The sequence below is a fragment of the Microtus ochrogaster genome, assembly GCF_000317375.1.
Source record: "Microtus ochrogaster isolate Prairie Vole_2 chromosome 14 unlocalized genomic scaffold, MicOch1.0 chr14_random_1, whole genome shotgun sequence".
Taxonomy (NCBI): Eukaryota; Metazoa; Chordata; class Mammalia; order Rodentia; family Cricetidae; genus Microtus; species Microtus ochrogaster.
The window spans coordinates 28,514,217-28,531,293 of record NW_004949096.1 but is presented as its reverse complement, the minus strand read 5'-3'; the positions used below and the strand labels follow the sequence as shown (position 1 = coordinate 28,531,293).

Below are 17,077 nucleotides of genomic sequence, written 5' to 3'. Positions count from 1 at the left end.
CCAGGCTGGTCTCGAACTCACAGAGATCCGCCTGCCTCTGCCTCCCGAGTGCTGGGATTAAAGGCGTGCGCCACCATCGCCTGGCTCTTCTTCACCTTTTTTAGACAGGACAGGGTCTAACTATGTAGCCCTGGCTGGCCTGGAACTTGCTTTATAGACCAGATTGAAGTTGCCTCTGACTCGCTAGTGCTGGGATTACAGGCATGCATCATCAAGCTTGTCATAAAATTGTTTTGATATCTCTGATGAAGTGTTTCAGTATATTTCTTTAAGCAAGTATAGCTGGCATAACCCCAACTGTTACACTAATACATCCCCATTATTCACAGCTAGGTGATCTCACTGTCCTCTTCCAAGAAGAGAAACTGAGTCATAACATGTCAACTAGCTTCCCCAAGCACACACTTAGTTTGAACTGAGATCCTATACACATCTTCCCATGGTTGAGTCTCAGCATGCCCACCCACGCGTGCTGTTGTTCATCCAACTTCAAATCAGGTTGTTAGAGATAAACACGTTTGATCTTTTAGAGCCAACAGAGGAATTTCATTATCTTTTTTCCCCCAAGAAAGAAAGGTGAAAAAAATAAAAAGGTGCAACAGAGGGTAGAGTTGAAAAAGGTGGCTCCCAGTAGGACTCACCTTGGAGCTGAGGTCTTCTCGCCGGTTTCCTGCTTTACTTCTGCGCAATTTGATGGATGGGGACCGCAGCAAGTTCTTGATGCGGCTGGTAATGGTCGACCCTTCCCCAGCCATCATAAGGAGGAGCCCCTAAGAACAGTCCCTGGCCTAGCTTTAGGACTTGTCTCAACAGTGGTACTGCCTTCTCTATCAGCAGGGCCTTCGGATATGCACTTTCACTGGCTTGAGACGACAGAAGCAACCTTGGCATCACAGTAGGTGTCTTCTGCCTGTCAGCCGCTCTTAATCTGGGCATTGCCCTGTTCTTTCTCACGCCTCATCCCCACCCTAGCCAGCTAGATTTCTTAGGAACAGAGGACGACCCCTAGAGTGAAGAAATGTCAGGCCCACGCCAGCCAGAGGCGTTTAACTGAAGAATGGGATGGGTTCTACGAGGGTTTGGCGCCGGTTACAGCCCAAGTGTTCCCATGGTAACTGCGGTGTCCAAGGGAGGAGGCCGCCGAAGTCACCCGAGCGGTCCGCTGGGGGCCGGGACACCGTGCTGGCCGCCCGGGATCGTGCTGACCCGATCTGATACGGGAGCCTCCCTCCCCCACCCTGGCCTTGGGAGCTCGCTTCCAATCCCCCGACACCCACCACCCGCTCCAAAAGCCCTCAATACTCGTCAGCGCCCCCGTTCGCTCAGGCCCAGCTCACAGCGCCCTCGGGCATCGCGCTCGACGGCTTCAGCTCCGCCGCGGCAGCCGCAGCAGTAGCGGCTATGGTGGCACCAGCGGCTCAAAACGCGAACTAGAGCCTGGGCCGAGCGGCGCCGGGAGGCGGGGCCTAGGGAAGAGGGTGCGGTCTGCAGAAGATTAGTTCCTGATTGGGCGATCGACGCCTGTGGGGCGGAGCCAAGAAATGAACTGTGGAAGCGGAGGTCTCGGCATTCTGCACAGTATAATTGTGGGTATCGCTCTTATAGCAAGGTCAACATAACATGGCTTTAGAATTGAGAGAACCAGGCCTTTTACGGTATTATCAGGTCTGGTCCCCCAGAGACCTTCCCAGATTCCCAAGACGATAACCAAGCCCCCAGGCCTAAGGTTGCTATTTGGTAGGCCTGAGACCACCGCTGAAATTTAATTCCTAACTCGTAAAAAAAAAAAAAAAAAAGAAAAAGAAAAAAGAAATGAAGAAAGAAAGGAAGAAAAAAAAGAAAAGAAAAGAAAAGCTGGGATGCAGCCAAAAGAACTCCTTTCCACTCCAACTGCTGGGATTTAACACGGTTGGAATGGTTTGTGATTACGGCCAGACTAACACAATGACGCAAGTGGAGTAACTCAACTCACATATTTTAGAACTGAACAACCTGTTAATGACGGAAGCTTCAAGCCCACAACAGAGCCTTAGGTAGACTGCGAACAGAGAAAGTAAATTGTACCCACGATACCTTCCATCATTTCGTTAGCCACCAACGGCCTTTATCCACAGCGTTAACAGTAGTTTGCTACTCCAGATCTTTTCTTTCCAAACACCCCTAGGGCTGACACTTACCGATATGAAACTTGCTATCAGGTTTTTTGTTTTGTTTTTCCTAGTTCGTGGAGATAGGAGAAATGTCAACACACTCATGCTTCATAGATATGTAAGTCAGTTTAATTTTAGAAGCTTTAGAACGTCCCATCTAACTACTTCAAGAAATTACCTGGGGCGGGGGGCACTGAACAGATGAGATGGGTCAGAGATTAAGAGCCCTGGTTTCTTTTCCAGAAGATTCAGGTTTAATTACCAACACCCTCATGGCACCTCACAACCATTCCAGGGGATTTGTCGCCCTCTCCTGGCCTCTCCTCTATAAGCACCAGTCACATGGATGCATAGACATAAGAGTAGGCAAAACACCCACCCATATATATAACTTTTTTTTTTGGTTTTTCGAGACAGGGTTTCTCTGTGGCTTTGGAGCCTGTCCTGGAACTGGCTTTGTAGACCAGGCTGGTCTCGAACTCACAGAGATCCGCCTGCCTCTGCCTCCCGAGTGCTGGGATTAAAGGCGTGCGCCACCACTGCCCGTCTTTTTCTTCTTTTCGAGACACGGTTTCTCTGTAGCTTTGGAGCCTGGCCTGGAACTAGCTCCTGTAGACCAGGCCTGCCTCTGCCTCCCGAATGCTGGGATTAAAGGCATGCACACGGCCCCTCTATATACATAAATTTTTAAAAAAGTAATTGCCGCGGGACAGTGGTGAAGTCGGACTTTAATCCCAGCACTCCAGAGGCAGAAGCAGGCGGATGTCTGTGAGTTCTGAGCCAGCCTGGTCTACATAACAGGCTCCTAAACGACACAGAAGAACCCTGTCTCGAAAAACCAAAAGACACGAAAGAAGTAGGGAGAGACAGAGGGAGAGAGGGAGAGAGACATGGTGGGGGGGGGAGAAAAGAGAGAAAGAGGCAGAAAAGAAAGAGAAATTGCTTTCTAAAAAGGATATCGCCAAAGACCTGTACCTAACAGTATACACTGATGTGTCTCTCCTATTCCAGGCTCTGAATTCCTGGAGATGGTAGGTTTGCAAGGGTTAAGGATCCCTAATATCAGTGTTTAGCAGTAATTGAACAACCAATGTTCAAACAGGAAGATACCTGTGTTCTATATAGCTATGTATTAAAAGCAAACGTATAAATCTCACCCGTTGATACAGGCATCAAGGATACTACCAACTGGCAATAGTAACCAGAGGCCTTAGGCCTCTAGCCTTTGAACCACACATTATAGATCTAGTGAAACTTAAAACGGGACTTCTAAATTGTCTAAACTGGAAGACAGGAATGATCATATAACTATAGAAACAACGGATTCTTTAACTCAGCACTATTAATAATTTGTGATTTGACCAGCTGTAACACTAATAAATGGCGCCACCTGGTGTTTTCATTTAGTTGCTACAGAACCTGGTCTTTGCTGCACACGTTTAGGCAAATTTCTATTTAAATAGGTATTCTCACTTCTCTTTCAAGGCTAGTGAATGGGTTTACAAAGTGTAATTTCTCATCCAAAACTACTTTAGCCACACACACACACACACACACACACACACACACACACCTTTACTCTCAAATTACTCTCATTTGATCTGAACTGCATGGGCAAATCTAAGTGATTGCTTTCCTTGTCTAAAGATGATACTCAGTTGAAAAACAGAAAACATGAGGGATTATAACTATTGAAATTGTGTATTTTCAGGCTAACGCTAAAAATAACTTTTAAAATTCTTCCCAATCCAAGCAAGCTAAGTATCATGCTCCTTTGAGATGCTAGTATGGCAACAGGTTGAAAGTGTTCTCTTTCATGTACGAGTGGAGAAGCGACTCCCTTTACAAATGTCATCCTTCTCTCCAAGATGCAGCTGACCTCCACGCGGACGTGCTGGTTGTGCATGTCCAAAGCAAATACACATGGTGTTCAAGGTCTCCAGATGTTGATGCTATAGTATTTAGTGATTCTTATTTATTATGTACAGTGTTCTGTCTGCATGTATGCCTGCAGATCAGAAGAGGGCACCAGATCTCATTACAGATGATTCTGAGCCACCATGTGGTTGTGAATTGAACTCAGGACCACTGGAAGAGCAACCAGTGTGCTCTTAACTGCTGAGCCATCTCTCCAGCCTGAGACTGTTATAGTAGTCTTGTTTAAAATTATTAGTTAAGATTTTAGAACTCATCCTAGGCAAATAAGATGCAGAGGTCCTAGAAAATTAACTTGCTAGAGTAAATATTTGCTCATCAATCCAAATATTTATTGAGCACTTTTACATTCAAGGTACTGTGAGAAAGCTTGAGACTAATGAGTGCAGTTGTAAAGAAAATAGCTTTCAAGTCAATGTTTCCAAAGCTGCTTTCCTACTGGTGATGGTGCTATCTTATGAGCAGTCTACAATGAAAGAATATTTTGTCTCAAATTTTCACCTTGTTATGGTTTAGCCTCCTAACCCCACATCACTGCTGCCTAAAACTGTGTCTCTGTAAACCAGTTTTAAATATACTAAAATTATAGATTTTAAAATTGTGTATTAATTTTATTTCATATATATATATCACCTTCTTCATCTACAGGCAATAATTCTACCTACCTTCGCCTCACTATGTTATCTCTGGCTAGTCTTGAAACTCACTATATAGACTAGGCCAGCCTTGAACTCACCTGCCTCTGACCTCCCAAGTCCTGGGATTAAAGGGATGTACCAAGTCTCTTTTTAGAAGACAGGGTTTAACTACGCAGTCCTGGATGGCCTAAACTACATACAACAGACTATAAAATGGTTTTGTTGTTATTTCTACATTGAGGGGTTTGCACATACCACAGTGCAAGTTCATGGTAGAAGCTGATTTTTTTCCTTCTGGGGTCTGAACTCAGGTCACCAGAGTTGAATGCAAGTATCTCTACCCAACAAGCCATCTCACCAGCCCTAGCTTTAATTTTCTATGTACTAAGTCATTCATGTATGTGTAAATTTGTTTGTGCAAGCAGGTACATCTGCATTTCTATGTGGAGCATGGAGACCAGAGAACCAGCTCTAGTACCATCCTCATGAATGCCACCAAACTTCTGGGACAGGGTCTCTCACTGGTCTGGAGCTCACCAATTTGGCTAGTCTAGCTGGCCAGAGAACCCCAGGAATCCCTGTGTCTCCACCTTCCCAGTACTGGGATTACACACCTGGCACTTTTACTTGGGAGGGAAGCACTTTTCCTAGTCCATGTGGATGTGAGTTTTAATTAGCAAGGATACAACACAGGAGTATCAAAAGATCCTTATAGCACTTTCTTCAACAATTCTATTCAATCAATTTTATTGATTCCTTGAATACCAGCAATTCTCCATGAAATGAAGGGATAAACCTGAAGTTCCTGAAAATGAGTTGCCTACACTATCCACAGCTTAATTCTGGAAGAGACAAAGATATCACTATTTTGCAGACTTGTCCAAGGCACACTGATCACACAATTTCACTATAAATAACTACTACAGTCAGGGAAAATGAATGAAACTTTGCCAAAAATAATGTATAAAGATGTGTGTGATGGCACATGTCTTCAATCCCAGCGGGCAGAGCCAGGTGAATCTCTGCAAGTTTGATACCAGCTTGATCTCCAGGCCAGTCAGGGTTGTATAGTGAGATCCTCTCAAAACAAAACAAAACAAAACAAGGCCTACTATTTTCATCCATAATGTTGTGGGAACAAAAACCAACTGCACTTATAAAAGTACACAAAGTAAACACTTCTATGAAGTTTATATATCTAAATTTGATCTGTTAATTATCTTTTTTTTTTTTTTTGGTTTTTCGAGACAGGGTTTCTCTGTGGCTTTGGAGCCTGTCCTGGAACTAGCTCTGTAGACCAGGCTGGTCTCGAACTCACAGAAATCCGCCTGCCTCTGCCTCCCGAGTGCTGGGATTAAAGGCGTGCGCCACCACCGCCCGGCCTTCTGTTAATTATCTTAATTGCAATGTTTAAGACTCCCATAAGAACACTTTGTAATATTATGAAACCCCTTAACACCTTGGCTTAAGAACATCTATTAGACTATCAAGATGGCTCACTGTGGTTAAGTCTTTGCTGTGAATGCTTGACAAGCTGAGTTTGATCCCTGGTAGGAGAGAAGCGGTCCATTGATTTCCACATGTGCACCATGGCACACGTGAATACGTATTTTAAAAGAACATATACAAATTTTAAAAGAACACTATTGTCCCTAGCCACAAAGATTGTGTTTATGTCCTATTGCTCTCCCAAGGCAACGCTGAAACTAGCTTTTACTAAAGAATGGTAAATATTTGTCCTAAGATTGTACATAATTTTGAAGTCCCCAATAAGACATGCTGCAAGGGCTACACCACCAAAGGTCTCCCCAAATGGCACATTTTAAAAAAGCTTTAAGGACAAGAAGCTTCTAAAAAGATCTTCCAATGGCATCCTCTCTCAAATATATCTGAGGACACTGAATTCTCCATTCAGGCATAAACCTCCCAACACCAAGTTCTGATTTAATTAGTATAACTGGTTTATTTTGGGTTCACATGTCTTTCAACTGCCAAGCCTGTTATTTCTAAAAAAATAATCACTTTCAAAAGCAGAAATGAAAGATATATATTTAATATATAAAAGAAAATGCTAAATCTGACATAATTATATTCTTAAAAACATTCCATTTATTTACAGGTGAGTGATTGGTCTACTGAGATCATGCTTAGCTAGGATGGGAGGTTGTTTTTTTTTTTCAGGTTCCTCCAATGTTTTCACTTAACTTCACCTTTCACAATCATACATGTAATTTTCATAGACCAGTTTCTCATAATGTAAGGTTACCCTAATGCATAGGGTAGGAGTTTGGGGGAGATTTTGGATTTCTGTCAAGACTACAAGATTGTTCTGAAGACTAAGCCCTCCTCAAATAGCCCTGATAGCTCCTAAATCTGTCTTAAGAACAATGCATCTTGGGAGTTTGTAATACCATCTGCAGCTTTCCCTAAACACCTAGAACCAAACTTCATTTCTAACTTTCTACATCTCTCATAAACGCAACCAAGTATTTTCCAATCAAGAATAAACTCTGACCTGTTTTGCCTATTTTTTTTCAAATTATAAAAAAAAAAAGGAAAAAAAGAGAAAAAAGAAACAAGTGTTAGAGCTAACATACATGGTCCTTCTTTTCCTGAGGATTATCATTCATTCCCTTGCTGCTTCTTGTCTGACTTTCTAAAGCCAGAAGGAAACACGGGAAGGAAACAGGCAATAAAACTGCTGGAAACTGCCATACCCGGCCTAAAGAACTAGGTCTCCGAGGACAGCTGGTAGCAAGGGTGACAGGTGCTGCACTCCTTGGCTAAGGCATTGGATGAAGTCAGCTGGGTAAAGGACAGAAAGGACAAAGGAGACGCTGGGAAATACTGTTTTTACTATGTCAGGCTTTTGTAGTAAACAGGGACGGTTAAGTGCTGATGAGCTGTCCAGGAAGGCAAGTAGCACAAAACCAATGAAGAATTTATTTACTATCACTGAATTTTGCAATGGAAGATATTTTATCATTTCAATCTGATGATTATCAGAGTTGATCTAAAAAGGGAATCAAACATGGAAGTAATCATTCACTGGCTAGATTCATTCCAAAGTTGGTCTCACAACCTAGGTCTGAAGATACTCTGGGTGGGACTTGAGATAAAGAAGGCAAGGATGTAAAAGAAATAGAATTACCCAGGCACGGCCCAGGCACCGGAAGCACTTGTGTTAAAGTGTTTTACAACACAAGCAAATCCTGTCACTGAAGACAGAACGGGTTACATTCCAAAATATAATTATTTAAGAAAGGCAAAATGCAGCAGCTAAATCTCAGTCTATACATTTTCAGAACAGTGATTCTTGCCCCAGGAGCTTCCAAGAGACCCCTCAAATGCACCATGATTATTTACAAACTAGATAGGAAACATTTCTATACTCAATACAAATCTCTTCTAGGTTGAAAACTTCATCCCTTGAGAAATCTATGAAAACAACTATACAAAAATATAAATATCTTCATCTTTACAGGTTGTCAGTCCTTCACATTCTGACAGTTACTGAGTGAAAAAGCTCTACAGATCAATGATGCCATGGTAGCAGATAAAAATATATCTTGTGACTCAAACACTGTCTTGCATCCCTGGTAAAGAACGACCACTGTGACTCGCCTTTCTTGTCACATCCTGTGCAGGTGACAGTGAACAAAACCTTCAAGCACCTACAGGCTGGTTCCATTTGGGAAATATCCAGCCTCACAAATTTTTATTTTGGCTATGGCCTCTGGTCTGGGGAGAAACTGCTTTTCATTTTAGCTGTTTCTGGAGTGGCAATGATTTTGGAAAGGGAATGAATGACTCTATGTCTACCTTCAAAAAACTAATAATGGGTAGAAACCCCTGGCATCATGAATGGATCTTTCAATACCACAAAAGACAGCAAGGAAGTATCTCTTTTTATGTGTCTCAAAATAAGTACATTAATAGTAAAAGTTTAAAGTATATTCCTACTTTACTAGAAAGCTTAAAGTTTATAATTTTGACTGAAAGGGTAAGGGAACAGCTATTCAGGATATCAAACAGTCTGTCGAATGACAAAAACCCTTCACTTTGGTATTCTATAGTATCCATCCTACCTAGCATAATTCTTCCCTCCCCCCATCTGTGGTGTGTGTGTGTAGGGGGGTCCTTTATAGACCAGGACAGATACAAACTTGCAATTCTCTCGCTTTAGTCTTCTAGTGGTGGAATTACAAGTGTGCACTATCATGCCCTATTGTTGAAATAATAACTAAAAATTCTCTCTAGCTCCTTTTATACAACTGTATCACAATTCTCAGAATTTAGACCTAATAATTATCACTTACAGTTTAGTTCATAGTAATTCCAAGTCTTAAGCATTTTCTCAGGGGAAAAAAAACAGGGTACTCGATGGAGCCAGATTCTTATTATGAATTCCTTGGGCAAGAGGGATCGCACCTTCTTAGAGAAGATGGGGGACCCAGCACCACAAGTGAGGTAACATTTTTTACATGATCAGAATTTCAAACACCAGGACCAGCACCCTAACCCCCCTTTCTCCATCAATATCCACACATAACCAAAGCCAAAGATTATAGTTCCATAAGACAAACAAACAGATGCCTGCAGAGAAAGGAGGTAAAATTCAATTCCCCCTCATAGCCTGGCTTCTGTATGAGGATGAATGAGTTCATTTCCCTGAAGAACTTGATGGAATCCCAGAGCTGCCTAATTTAGCCACAATAGGTGCCAATGTAGGCATCACCTTGTTCTCTCGGCCTTCCTGGTCATTCCCTGTTAAGTTCATTTTATGTCCAACTTTGGCAGCTATAGGTGCCAAGGAAGGCATCACCTTGAGACTTTGACCATCTGTGTCACTAGGAGGATTAGCTGCTTTTAAACCCAAAGGGGCCAATTTTGGCATAGGCCTCCACAAAGTATCTGTGTTGCTGTTCTCTGGACCAGTCTTCATGTGTAGGATGGGAGGTGAGGATACACCTTCAGGCTCTGTAGGGAGACCAGAAGTACTCTTCCCTCCATCACTAGATTTCCTATGGGGAACAAGAGAATCCTTCATCTCAGAGTTGATAACAATCTTAAGGACATCTGGCTCAGAAGCTGTGTCCCCAAGTTGTTTTTCATTCTCAGAAAAGTCATCATCTTCCAAGTGCAACAGGAGGGGGCTGATGGATTCACTCTCCTCTTGAACATCAGGCAACTCTTTCAAACCCGTTCCCAAGTGTCCAACTTGGAAAGTTGATCTGTTCCCAGGAGCAAGTTTATTGATAAAAGCTCGCTGAGCATCCTCTGGAAATTCTGAATCCATAGAATCAGGCATTTCAGCCAGGCCAGAGTCATCATTTAGTTGCTGATTAAGAAAGGCAATTTCATTGAGCAGTGAAGTCAGCGTCTCATCAGTGTCATCCTCATCTTCCACGTTCGTCAGCAGCTCACTGGGATCCAGGGCTGCATCCTCAATAGCTGAAGCTACTTTCCTCAGTTCCATCTCAATGCTTGAGTCCTTGAGCTCCTTCATCTTTAATTTATGAAACTGGGGTTCCTTTGACTTCAGTCTCTCTCCTCTCAGTTCACACTCTTTCCATTTATACCGATGTCCTCTCATATCACCAGAAATCTTCTTAGGTACAAACTCCTGTGCAGCCTGCATACTGGGAACGTCAACTACATGTGGGAACCCAGGATCCTTATTTGCCAAAAACACTTGTGTTGGAGCCCGGGCCGTTCTGCCATCTCTATGGTTTCCTCTGGAAGAGATTCTATCTGTATCTACTAAGGAGCTGGCTTCATTCCCAACAATGTCTCTCAGGTGGTCAAGTGGCTTGCCATCAGGAACTTCATGAGGGTATTTGCTGCCACCCACATCTATTAACTCTTCCTCTGCAGCCAATGATGTCACATTAACAATTCGTGGCATCATAAATAAGTCATCATTCTCTGAAAATTAAAAATAAAATTCATTAGATTTATAGTAATGAGAATTTCTTATCTCTTCCTCTCTTTCCCAAGTCATTCTACCTAAATTCATCAGTCCACTTTTATCAGAAAGATGGATGAAATAGTAACTCAAGTAAAATCTAGGCAAAACACTAAGATATTTCATTATTAGTAATAGCTCCATTCAATTATAGAACCCAGGGCTTTGCCTATACGAGGCAAGTGTTCTATCACTAAATTACATTCCCAGCCCTAAATTTAGACAGACTTAGAATTTTCCTATATAGTCCAGGGTGGGCCTCCAATTCACAAAAATCTTGCCCTAGTTTCCTGAGTGCTGGAATTATAGGCACAGGCCACCATCAAAAGTCCAGCCTGTCAAGCTAATTCTTGCCCTTTAAACCGGGCGATGGTGGCGCACGCCTTTAATCCCAGCACTCGGGAGGCAGAGGCAGGCGGATCTCTTTGAGTTCGAGACCAGCCTGGTCTACAGAGCTAGTTCCAGGATAGGCTCCAAAGCCACAGAGAAACCCTGTCTCGAAAAACAAAACAAAACAAAACAAAACAAAAAAAAAAAAAAAAAAAGAAATTCACCTTTATTTTGTTAACCCAATTAACTGCTAGTTAGAAGACAAAATGGAAGTCTAGGGTCAGCATAGTGAGAGAAAAGGGAGTTCTCCAGAGTAGACTTGGCAGCAGAGACAAGCAACTGTTGTTGTAATGGCAACAAAACCACAACAGTTTTAAGAGTGATGAGAATACCCTTTCTTAAGGAGGTCTGAGTGCTGGGAACCCAAGCCACCAAAATAATACTTCAGTCTTTGCTGCGAAAAGGGTGGTACTCAAAACAAGCATTGTGTTGTGATCCACCTGCCCTCACTCCCCCCGACTGACAGCAGAACATCCTTGTGGTCTGTAATTGACAAGGACGTTTGTGTTCTTTCTGGCCAGTGGGTCTCCACAGAAGGAGTAGAGGTATAAACGGTTGCTGGACAAAATAAAGGTTGCTGTTCTTCCACCTGAAAAGAAGCCTCCATGTCTCAATCCCGGCACGCCCCTCCCCTGCCAGTCTTGGCTATCCAGGCTGAGCTGGCCGCAGCAAGTGGAGGTCCCACCGAGATCTGGAAAGTGGGGATACGTGAACGGGGTTGCTCCAGCCACTGGCTAAATCGAGGAGCGTATTGGGGAAGGTAAAGTGTTCTAATTTTTCATCCCCAGATATAACTCTGAGGGATATCCTCCAAAAGATAAGCAAGTATAAAAAGGTGGGAGGGTGAATTGAAAGGCCTCAAAAAGAAACTGAAACTCTTAAAGCAACAAGGCAGACAGCCAAAGATTTTGTACAGGAGGGGGTTTAAATGTTCCAAACTGGGAACAAGCCAAGTAAGATTAAAATGAGTATGTGTTTATTCATCCCCAGAGACGCTCTGAGGGGTGCCCTCTGGCAGACTGGCCAGTAGGGAAGCAATAAAGAGGAGGCAGGAGGGTGAATTGAGGGCCTCAAAAGATGGAATGTGTAAAAATGTATGTTATTCTGTTGATTGTGTTGTCGTTTGTGTTCTGGACTGGAGAAAGACATTTGATCTGGGAACTGCTAAGAAAGGTATTTTGACTTTAAAATACAGGCCTAAGGATTTGATGCTTTAGAAAAGAGGTTCTGCTTTTGTCTCCACAGAGGATGAGAACCTGTGGATTCATTACAAATTTATGTGGTTTGAATCACCAAGAACCCCTGAAATGTTGATGTAAAATACCCCCCAAGAATGCAGCACTCCCACTCAGCAGGAAGTAGCTAGACAGGTTGACCAAGCCCAAACTTCCTAAAAGATTGTTAAAGTGGGGCTGTTTAATGGTTCTGGAGCAGGTGCAGTGAGCCTGCTTCCCTGAGTTTTGCTCCCCTCCATGCAGCAGTTTGGATCCAGAGAGAGTGCGGATGGGGCCAGAAGGAAGCTGGAGCAGAGCTCTGCCACCACAGCTACTGCTGCCGGACTTGCTCTCTCACAGACTGTGCAGATGGCTGAGACTGTCAACCAGCTTGCTGAAAGAGTCAGCAATGCTTTGGACGTATTCAATTGGGCATATTGACCTTAAACCAACAAGTGGCTCTGGTTCAGGAGCAAGTGAACTATCTTCGGACTTTTCAACAATTAATCATGTTATGTGAGTAACTCATGGCACTGTATTGCATGCTTCTGCTACTGTTATAGAACTCAACTGTCATATGAGAGGGCTTTGGAATACTGCTTTTGTTAATTTACCACCCAGTTAGTGCATGCTAGATGGTTGCAGTGCTGGTCTGGCTCCTTGGCGCTGTCAGTCCTGGGGATACTTGGTTTAGGGCTATGTGTCTGGGTAGCCACAGACACACAATACTTTGGTGGCAGGATGCTACCTAAGACAGGGAATATTAGAGGGCTATTCCCCATGACAGGCAAGGTATTATAAAATAAAACAGAGGGGGGGGGTTTGTTGTTGTTGTGATCCAGCCGCCCTCACTCCCTGACTGACAGCAGAACTTCCTTGTGGTCTGTAATTGACAAGGACGTTTGTGTTCTTTCTGGCCAGTGGGTCTCCACAGAAGGAGTAGAGGTATAAACGGTTGCTGGGCAAAATAAAGGTTGCTGTTCTTCCACCTGAAAAGAAGCCTCCGTGTCTCAATCCTGGCACCCCCCCCCCCCAAGTCTTGGCTTTCCAGGCTGCGCTGGCTGCAACACATTGGACTGGTACCAAGGGAGTACAGCCCTTCTGAGGCCAACACAAAACAATGAATGATCAATACCAAAAACATAAATATCGGCCCTGCCAACATCATCATTCCATTTTGACATCGTTTTAATTCTTCCCCTGCTAAAAATTTCACTAGAGTTCACAAAACAGTTTAAAATCCCAGGTAAAAATAAAACTTCCCATCAAGCTAGATTTCTTAGCAAGGCAAATGCCAACAGACCAACTCTGGATCACTAAAGAACAGATCCAAAGGCTTCCTATCACTGAGATACCATGGATCTTTTTTTTCCTAACCACAGAGGATACCACCACATACCTGACTGAGCCATAGTACTACTTGCAACTTGAGGCTTTAGATCAGCATCTAAGAGAGCAGAAGGAACAGCTACCATTGGTCCTGAGAATAAGGGGCCTTTTAGGGTAAGCAACTGTCCTTGTGGAGTCATCACCAGGTTGGCAGAGGAGTGTGAAGTGTTAGAAGTCAAGGCATTTTCTGCAAAGAAAATGAAAAATTAATAAAACAAACTTTCAATTAATGCTGGTATCCTCCAGAGAGAGGCAGCCGTAAACCCTGACTTCAAAGATGCAACAAGAGCTTAAATGAAGGTAAACACAAGCCTATTCACAGGTTTCCTGTTCTATATACTCTTATAAAAGTCATTCAAGTTTCTAGGCCATAGTTCGTGTCTTTCCATCTGTGAATTCAGGTAACTGGTCATTTAACTCTTTTCTTAAAACACTATTATTTCACTCTGTAATGTTAAAATTAATTCTTATTTTAGAACCCACCTGGATCAATAGACATCAGAATTTTGTTTTTTGAGACAGGGTTTCTCTATAGCTTTGGAGCCTGTTCTGGAACTAGCTCTTGTAGACTAGGCTGGCCTCGAACTCACAGAGATCTGCCTGCCTCTGCCTCCCGAGTGCTGGGATTAAAGGTGTGCGCCACTACCGCCTGGCTAGAAGTCAGATTTTTCTGGTCCATATATCAAGCTATCTTAAGAGTAAACGAGAACAGTCCCCCTCTAAGACACCAGCAAATAACAGTGAACCACTTCCAAAATCAAGGTAAGAAAGAAATTAAAGCCAGTTTCCTTTGTTCTTTAAGAGAGACAATAAAAAAATGGACTAATTCAAAGAAATTAAATTATTCCTTAAAAAAAAAAAGTCTCACTTTTACCTAGGGTGACATCAATTCTGAGCCTTAAACAACCTGCCTGTGTTAGCCTCCCAGGTAGCTGAGACTATAGGTACATACTACCATGTCCAACTTAACTTAAACAAACAAAAAAAAGTTTTTAAAAGTTCCAATTTATTTAACCCATAGTAAATTCAAGAAAATCAAGTGTTGGGCTGGAGAGATGGCTCAGTGGTTAAGAGCGCCGTCTGCTCTTCCAGAGGTCCTGAGTTTAATTCCCAGCAACCACATGGTGGCTCCAAACCATCTGTAATGAGATCTGGCACCCTTCTCTGGCGTTTGGGTATACATGGAGGCAGAAAGTTGTATACATAATAAATAAATATATCTTTAAAAGAAAAATCAAGTGTTCACATACACAAACAGCTATGTATTTACTAGAAACATGTACTGTAGACACTGCTATCAGAACTAGAACTCATATATTAGAATACTAATGTCTTAGAGTTATTATATGTAAAAAAAATTGAAATTTACAACTTAAGAGTTGTTTTTTTCTTTATACTTTAGGCTGTTTATTTTTTGCTTGTTTTCAAGACAGGATTTTTCCATATAGCCCTGGCACTCATTCTGTAGACCAGGCTGGCCTTGAACTCACAGATATCTGCCTGCCTCTGCCTACTAAATGCTGGGATTAAAGGTGTGTGCCACTACCACCCAGCTATAGTTCTTTTTCTTAAAACTCATCCCAATTCAATTAATTAGGACTATAGGCAAGAGAAGACATTCAGTCCAATAAAATAAATTGATGTATATCTACATTGAGGAAAACAAAGATATCCATCCCTCTTACCTGTAGCCTGATCTCTTTTTCTGGAAAGAATCAAAGGCTTCCCCCTCCTGTTATTTATGAACATCTGTCCAAGATCTACAGATGATGTAGAAGATCCCTCCAGCTGTTTGCTGATTCTAGCAGATACACCAAACTCATCTGATCCCATCTTCTTCTTTCTTTTTTGTGCCTCTAGTGCTTGTTGTTTTGCATAAATATACTCTAGCTTCTTCAGGACCACTTCTTCTGTCTTACCTACAGATTGATACGGAAAAATATCTTTCTGTATGACCCCACATAATAATGAGAAATAATTAGCTGAAATCTAGTTGATTTAACTATATTCCCCAAAACTATAGAAGGCAAGAGTGAATACAATTTAGAAGATATAACCCACTCAAAGGTAACTGTGCTGCACACCCAGGATGCCAATCCTTAAACTAAACAGACTCTGAAAGACCCAGTGAGCATTACTCCTTGCTAAAGCTGTTTATTATGCTCTTTTCCACATTTACAAAACTTACCTGAAAGAGATGATACCTTCCGTATTAAAATACTTCGTTTTCGATTCAGCAGATTTTTCTGTCCTATTAATTTATCTGCCTGGTCTGTTAATCCTTGAATTTCACTGAATGCCTAAAATAGAAACAGTATGTCAATGGAGCACTAACCCTAAAAGTACAGGAAGCCTACATAATTTATTTAATTGAAGTATTTTAAGCTAGTATATTAGAGACAATTATGAACAACTACTGATGTTTCAGAAACTGGTTAATGGACCAAGTCACTGACTGTGGTACTGGAAATAGAAACTTAGGGTCCAGTACATGCTAGGCCAAGGTTCTATACCCCAGGCTCTATCACCAACCCAACATTATTTGTTAAATTGTTTTCTAGCTTATATTTTTAGGGAATGTAGATAATGATTATTTCTAAGATCATCATTGAGTGGTAAACAGGCCTTCAACTACTGCAAGGAGATATAAAAATTCATTTTGTGCTCTCTCCTCCAGCCTGGCAAGATGCCCAAGGGAAAGAAGGCCAAGGGGAAGAAGATGGCCTCGGCCCCCGCCATCTCGTGAAGCAGGAGGCAAAGAAGGTGATAAATCCTTTGTTTGAGAAGAGGCCTAAAAACTTCGGCATTGGGCAGGACATCCAGCCCAAGAGAGATCTCACGCGCTTCGTCAAATGGCCCCGCTACATCAGGCTGTAGCGGCAGAGGGCCATCCTCTATAAGCGGCTCAAAGTTCCTCCTGCCATTAACCAGTTCATCCAGGCCCTAGACCGGCAAACAGTTACCCAGTTGCTTAAACTTGCCCACAAGTATAGGCCAGAGACCAAGCAGGAGAAGCAGGGGCTGCTGGCCCGTGCCGAGAAGAAAGCTGCCGGCAAAGGGAATGTCCCGACTAAGGGACCACCTGTCCTTCGAGCGGGCGTCAATACAGTCACCACTTTGGTAGAGAACAAGAAGGCTCAGCTGGTGGTGACTGCCCATGACCAGACCCCATTGAGCTGGTGGTCTTCCTGCCTGCTCTGTGTCGCAAGATGGGGGTCCCCTACTGCATCATCAACGGAAAGGCCAGGCTGGGGCAGCTGGTCCATAGGAAGACGTGCACCACTGTTGCCTTCACACAGGTTAACTCGGAAGACAAGGGTGCTCTGGCCAAGCTGGTGGAAGCTATTAGGACCAATTACAACGACAGATATGATGAGATCCGCCGCCACTGGG

The 17,077-nt window shown here is 42.9% G+C and overlaps 2 protein-coding genes across 10 annotated transcripts in view; both read right to left on the bottom strand.

Moving 5' to 3' along the window:
• Positions 1-1,403, bottom strand: part of Mapkbp1 (mitogen-activated protein kinase binding protein 1) — a 56,004-nt gene extending 54,601 nt beyond the window's left edge. For all 3 annotated transcript variants that reach the window (XM_026787709.1, XM_026787710.1, XM_005364289.2), the window contains exon 1: positions 642-1,403. In XM_026787709.1, coding sequence (XP_026643510.1) covers positions 642-758 — 117 coding nt within the window. In that variant the 5' untranslated portion in view covers positions 759-1,403. The remainder of the gene's footprint in view (positions 1-641) is intronic.
• The window catches only part of Mga (MGA, MAX dimerization protein), a 124,878-nt gene that overhangs the window by 12,591 nt on the left and 95,210 nt on the right, over positions 1-17,077 (bottom strand). For 6 of the 7 annotated variants that reach the window (XM_026787703.1, XM_026787704.1, XM_026787705.1 and 3 more), the window contains exons 21-24: positions 15,873-15,984; positions 15,370-15,603; positions 13,695-13,871; positions 9,387-10,651 (exon numbers count right to left, since the gene is read on the bottom strand). In XM_026787703.1, the coding sequence (XP_026643504.1) occupies positions 9,387-10,651; positions 13,695-13,871; positions 15,370-15,603; positions 15,873-15,984 (1,788 nt within the window). Of the gene's footprint in view, positions 1-6,840; positions 10,652-13,694; positions 13,872-15,369; positions 15,604-15,872; positions 15,985-17,077 lie in introns of those variants that run through there. The other variant, XM_013352635.2, reaches the window with a different exon arrangement.